The 6,155-nt window shown below is 38.6% G+C and overlaps 1 protein-coding gene across 1 annotated transcript in view; it reads left to right on the top strand.

Annotated features, from left to right (window-relative positions):
- The window catches only part of poldip2 (polymerase (DNA-directed), delta interacting protein 2), an 18,600-nt gene that overhangs the window by 8,212 nt on the left and 4,233 nt on the right, over positions 1-6,155 (top strand). The window contains exons 5-9 of the mRNA XM_010789777.1: positions 2,976-3,051; positions 3,868-3,975; positions 4,719-4,855; positions 5,053-5,079; positions 5,217-5,342. Of these exons, the coding sequence (XP_010788079.1) occupies positions 2,976-3,051; positions 3,868-3,975; positions 4,719-4,855; positions 5,053-5,079; positions 5,217-5,342 (474 nt within the window). The remainder of the gene's footprint in view (positions 1-2,975; positions 3,052-3,867; positions 3,976-4,718; positions 4,856-5,052; positions 5,080-5,216; positions 5,343-6,155) is intronic.

The raw sequence follows: 6,155 nt of genomic DNA, 5'->3' as shown, positions 1-6,155 counted from the left end.
CGGCTGGCAATACATCAAACTTGCACACTCATTTGAAAAGGCATTACCCGAACGTGAATATCACCGGTACCAAAAGAAAAAAGACTGAAGTGCAAACCCAACTCCCACTAGCATTTAAGCCTCCACCACTCGCAAAAAGTTCAGACCGAGCCAAAGCTATTACAAACGCCAAATATCCTTATGTTGCCATGTTAGCAAAGCGCTACCTGGCTGCATCTGCTACCTCTGTCTCTAGAGAGAGGGTGTTCTCCTCAGCAGGAGACATTGTTAGTGCCAACAGATCTGCCCTTTCGGCAAGGCAAATCTTTATTTAAAAAAACATGAAAATACAATGACAAGCAAGTCATAATGTCAAACTGGCTGCTTAGGTACTAGTACAGTACAGTTCAAATACAGATTATTTCAGTTAATCGAAATGCTGCACCTTAATGTTTATTTTATTATATTTTGTATTTATTTGAGTGAATACATTATTCACAGTGTAATAATAATACAAAAATATATATATATATTTTGTTTTGTGATAATTGTTTCTGCTGTACCGAAAACGTACCGAACCGTGACCTAAAAACCGAGGTACGTACTGAACCGAAATGTTTGTGAACCGTTACACCCCTACTAACCGATCATCCAAGGGTGGTTTTCACTATAAGTAAAAAATAATTTTTGGACGGACACTACCATTTACAGTTTTTTTACTATGTTCAATCTGAATTTTCTTTAAAATAAAAAACATCTATATTGATTCTGACTTTTCTACATCCAACTCACAGGTTTATCATTACTTTGAGAAAAAAGATTATTAATTTTCCCATTTTAGAAGTGTAGTTATGTTCATTTGTTCTGGAAATGTTATTTTCGAGCCTGAGACCTGAAAAACAGGCTTGGTGCTTAACAGGTTGAAGTGAAGTGCTCCCACGCTGTTTAAGATTTTAGTCGGACCGTGCTTCTCTCCGCCATTTTTCGAATGTTTTTTTTTCCCCAAGTGACGTAGCAAACTCCGCAAACTGAAACAATATATACCCAACTAATCGATAACTGAATTCGGTGCCAACTTTTTTGGCAATTGATTTTTAACGATTCGTTGTTGCACCCCTAAATATAAAATGATCATTTAAGAATACTAGGAAGCAGGTTATTGATTAAAGATCTTTAAATGGATATTATAATAATATTGTTATTTTCCTCTGTATATAAACAGGAAGTGTCGTCCTTCTCCATGGTGTTCTCTCACTTCCTGCTCAGCGCTGATCAGCTGACGTTCAGTAGCGTCCTCGTCGCTCTGCTCAGAGACCTTATCTCGAACCTGTGCTGCCCCAACAACGCCTTCAAAGGTACAAAATCATGTTAATAATATATATAATAGATTTATAACGTATAAAATATACAGGATTTTGTCACATTTTCCTCCCTGTGGACTCGTTTTTCCTTTAAAAAATAAAAGCCTTTTTCAATGGAAACAGCACAATAATGGGTAGTATTTTGTGCAGTGTAAATCCATAATTCACGGAAACAAGAAGCATTTCGTTGATTTATTTATATAAAATGTATTTAATCTATGCAGAAATGTTTATCCAAGGAAATTGTTCGATATTTTTCTAAAATAAGGTTAATTCAGGGTGCTATGGAACTATTATAACACTTTAATTGGAATGTGTTCAAGGTTCGAAAAGGAATATAAATACAGATTTTGCAGATTTTAATTAATTTTTTGTATTTTGTGTTTTCATGTATTTTCCAGGATCTGCTCAGAGCACTGACTTTATTTTTGGCAACTTTGTATTTATAGAATGAAGCAGTTTTAATAACAATATAACTAAGCTTATTTTTTTATTTTTCCTGATTGAAGCGTGTCACACACGCATTCAAGGACTGTCGGAAAGGTCAAAATCAGAGAAAAAATATTATATTTTTGCAGTTTGTGGCTGTGATAAATTGTGTGTTTTTTGCGAATTTTCTTTTTATTAACCGTGCAGCGGGGGTGTGGTGGAACCCAGAGAAGCTGGACAACAACACCTGCGGTTACCTAAGCCTGATGCTGCAGATCTCCAGCCTCCTCATTAGAGGGGCCTCTGAGGGCCCGAACGCCGTAGCCTGCAGGGACCTGATGAAGCTGCTCATACAGGTATGTGAGGTCATTAAATAAAAAATAAAATAATAATCACGTTTTAATTTTGTCCAAAAAAACCACAAAACATCTTAATTTAATCAGGATGTATTGGCTAAAGTCTCCTTTGTTGTTATCTAACACAAATAAGGTATGTGAGGAGGTGTGATGCCTGTGAATTTAATCAGGATGTTCCAACACATCCTAACNNCCCCCCCCCCCCCCCCCGTTGACATTCGCGATACAGAGGGCTTCATCATACTCCACTAACACCCCCACCCGCTGATATTCGCGATACAGAGGGCTTCATGGGAACTTTGAGGGGAGCCGGAAGTTGGAGTACCAAACACTGACTCCAGGTACTCATCTGAGTACCTCACTGAGAAAGTTGTGTGCACCCCTGTCTATAAGGGCTAAAATCCCAAATTCTTATGAGAAATATTACATTACATTACATTTAATTTAGCTGACACTTTTATCCAAAGCGACTTACAATAAGTGCATTCGACCAAGAAGATACAAACTTGAAGAAAACAGAATCATATAAGTACATCAGGTTTCATAAAGCCAAACCATTTCAAGTGCTACTCAACTGGCTTTAGATAAGCCAGTCCTTAGTTAGTATACAAGTCTTTTTTTTTTCATTGTATTGCTCGAAGTGGAGTCGAAAGAGATGAGTTTTCAGTCTTCGCCGGAAGATGTGTAAGCTTTCTGCTGTCCTGATTTCAATGGGGAGCTCTTTTTGAACATTTAAGTATGGAAACATGAAGTGCAATGAGTGTTAATGCTCCATGGAGACAAAGCTAGAACAGTGTGAGAATCTAGCTCTGGTTGTCCTGTCAGCAGTGTGTCTCTGTGTGTTCGACAGTCTCAGAGGTCCCAGACGGAGGCAGTGACGTTTCTGGCAAACCATGACGACAGCAGAGCCCTGTACGCTATCCCAGGTATGCACAGTGTTCAGGACATAGCACTTCAATGATACATTACAGAGGTTCTGTCAGGTTAAATGCTTTCAGCAGACCAAATTAAACACTCATTCTACCACCACACCACTTTCCATTGTCAAATTTCCCTTTGAAGATTCAAGTATTCAACACCCACTCTTAACATTTTGATCAATTAGATCCATTACAGCAATGTTTTAAAGCTAGATGGCCTATTACTGCTGTTATTTCATTTATTCAAAACAATGATGAAGGACATAGTTGAGCTTTAATTTCAAAATGATGATGTGTTAACTGAATTAAACAGAGCGCACAAGGCGAGATTGCCTTCTAGGTTACCATATGTGCTCACACCATTACATGGTCAACATTACAACCATTAAACTCTAACGAGAACAATGAGGGAAAACACCAATCTGTTTTCCCAAATACTCCCTTGTCTAGTTTAGCTAAAAACAACAATACTGTCATTAGTGAGTTGTTAACTATGGAGTTTGCTCTGCTGGTCAATGTAGCCCAAATCATATCACTGTTGTATATCCCATTTCTAACAGTTTTGAGTGGGGCATTCATGATAAACAATACAAATAAAAAGCTATTTCTCAGGAAATAGTCCAGCTCAGAACTCCTTTGTTTACTACCGTAACATAGTGACATCACTTTGTAAAACTTGCGTTTGTATTTGCTAGCACTCCAACACATTGTATGTGATGGGCCACTCTCCAGTTTAGCTCCCACAGTATATGAAACGTCCCCTTTGAGGCATTCATTGCTCTCTGTCTCGTCCCCACACCGTGTGTGTGTTTCTGTCATCAGGTCTGGACTATGTGAGCCATGAAGACATCCTGCCATATAACTCTACGGAGCAGATCCCCATCCAGCACGAGCTGTTTGAGCGCTTCCTCATGTTCAACCCTGCCAAAGGTACACTCTCTTCTGGAGCGGCCACATCATTCTTCACACACCTTTTACAATGCAGAGTCCCACTTTAGTCTTGTTAACAAATGTCATTGCTATTAATCGTAGTCATAGTATTTTATTCTAAGTTAAATATTGTAGATATTTAAGCAGTTGATGTCGGTTTAGTTAGTATTCTTTTTTTTCAAAGCCATTAAAGCAATATTTTACCCACAAAACGACCATTTGAATATCAATTACTTACCCTGTGATACCTTGAATTAATTAAGAAAATGTTGTTATTTCTGCATGAATTCAAAAAGGATAAGTGTTCAATATGAATGGAAGTAAATGAGAGCTTAGTTAAACAGAAGCAAAACTATGCATAGTTTGTAAAATGATGTATTGATATTGTTCTGCTGCTGTTCACACAGCCCCTATTAATTCAATTCCCAAGAACTTAATGTGTTTTTGGATCCTTGTTCACTGTCAAGCCCAACCAGAAACATTTTCTAAGCAAATAAATGTATCACGTTGTGAGTTTTGATATACAAATGGTCCTTTTGTGGGTGAAATGTTCACTAAATAGCTATGATGGTCGCGGTCTAGTGTTTTACAAGCCAATATCGAATGAATTAATGTATTTCCCTGATACAATGAGTCATATTTAGTTTCACTTCTGGTTCGGATCCGACCATTGACGTTTACCGTTTACGTGGTCGATGTTACAAAAAACAGTCTTGTGAGTAAACATGTGCTTTGTCCTGTAGCTCCACCATTTACACCCAGAGACACCCTGAAGGCGTGGCAGGAGAAGAACCACCCCTGGCTGGAGCTGTCAGACGTCCACAGGGAGACCACGGAGAACATCCGGGTCACCGTCATCCCCTTCTACATGGGCATGAGGGTAAATGACCAAACAGCATCTAAGTTCAGAGATATGAAGCTGCTGCAAACACAGCCTGTAGCACACTAGCTCGAGTATTAGCCACATCACACTGACCTAACTTTAGGTCTGCAAATCAAGACTATGGCTGTGACTCTTGCTGTTTTCTGTTTTGGTTGGTTCTGTTAATGCTAATGGATATTCTCTCTGATTCTCAGGAGGCCCAGAACTCCCATGTATACTGGGTGAGTAGCAGATGTTTCTCTTCTGTGGGGAATATGTAGTCACTTTGGGAAACGAACACCAGCTACAAGCACTGCTTTATTCCACCTTAGTCTGCATACTCAGTACTCTGACACTTGTGTGTGTTGTCTCCCTGCAGTGGCGGTACTGTATCCGTCTTGAGAACATGGGCGACGAGGTGGTTCAGCTGAGAGAGAGGCACTGGAGGATCTTCAGCCTCTCAGGAACCCTGGAGACCGTCAGAGGACGAGGAGTCGTAGGGAGGGTCAGTACACCAAAAACACACACGATGTCACAGGAGGGCAGGGAGAGAACTTTGTTTCAAATTGGGAACAAACATCCTCAGTCACTCAACGACAAACTGAATTTGGTGGTCAAAGGTCAAGATCTCGGTGACTTCATAAAACATTTTTCGCCAACAAACACAAATGAATGCGCTAATTATGACAATTGTAAACAAATGATGACACAATTATATTTTTAATCTTGTGAATTATATTTGTTATCTTCTTAACATCTTCACACCAGGTTTTCAGTTTCTGTAAGATTTTAATGTCATGGAAAATGTGAGCAATTCCGGTCAAATATGATCTGTGTAGTTATTGAGCTTTTAAAGGCAGGCTATCTAAATAATGACATCATAAAGCCATGCACATTCATAATACTTTGTGTTTGCAGAGCTGCTACGCTGCAAACACAATCAATACAACTGGCTTAAGGGCCTAAAAACGCAGCCAAAGGAGTAATTTAAATGTTACTGGATATTTACTGGCACTGACTTTAAATATCCTATCTTTAACGTTAACAATACTGTTAACATTTTTTTAGTTTTGTCCCTGATGCGTACTAAAAACTACTCCTAGGAAGTCCAGATAATTATACAAAGGGGTGCACCGAAAGGGAAATTCTTCACCGAAACCGATACCGAAAATAGGAAACAGTTGGCCAAATGCCGAAAGGCCGAAAATGATTAATAGAAATATATATGTATAATGTATACATTTATTACCAATGTTGTTCAGCTGCCTGATTATGGAAAAATAAATGATTATGGCAAAACTTAACTTAACTTAATAAT

The sequence above is a fragment of the Notothenia coriiceps genome, unplaced genomic scaffold, assembly GCF_000735185.1.
Source record: "Notothenia coriiceps isolate Sejong01 unplaced genomic scaffold, NC01 NC01_scaffold00033386, whole genome shotgun sequence".
Lineage (NCBI taxonomy): Eukaryota > Metazoa > Chordata > Actinopteri > Perciformes > Nototheniidae > Notothenia > Notothenia coriiceps.
Note: the sequence above shows the minus strand (reverse complement) of the source record. Positions and strands in the feature narration are given on the sequence as shown.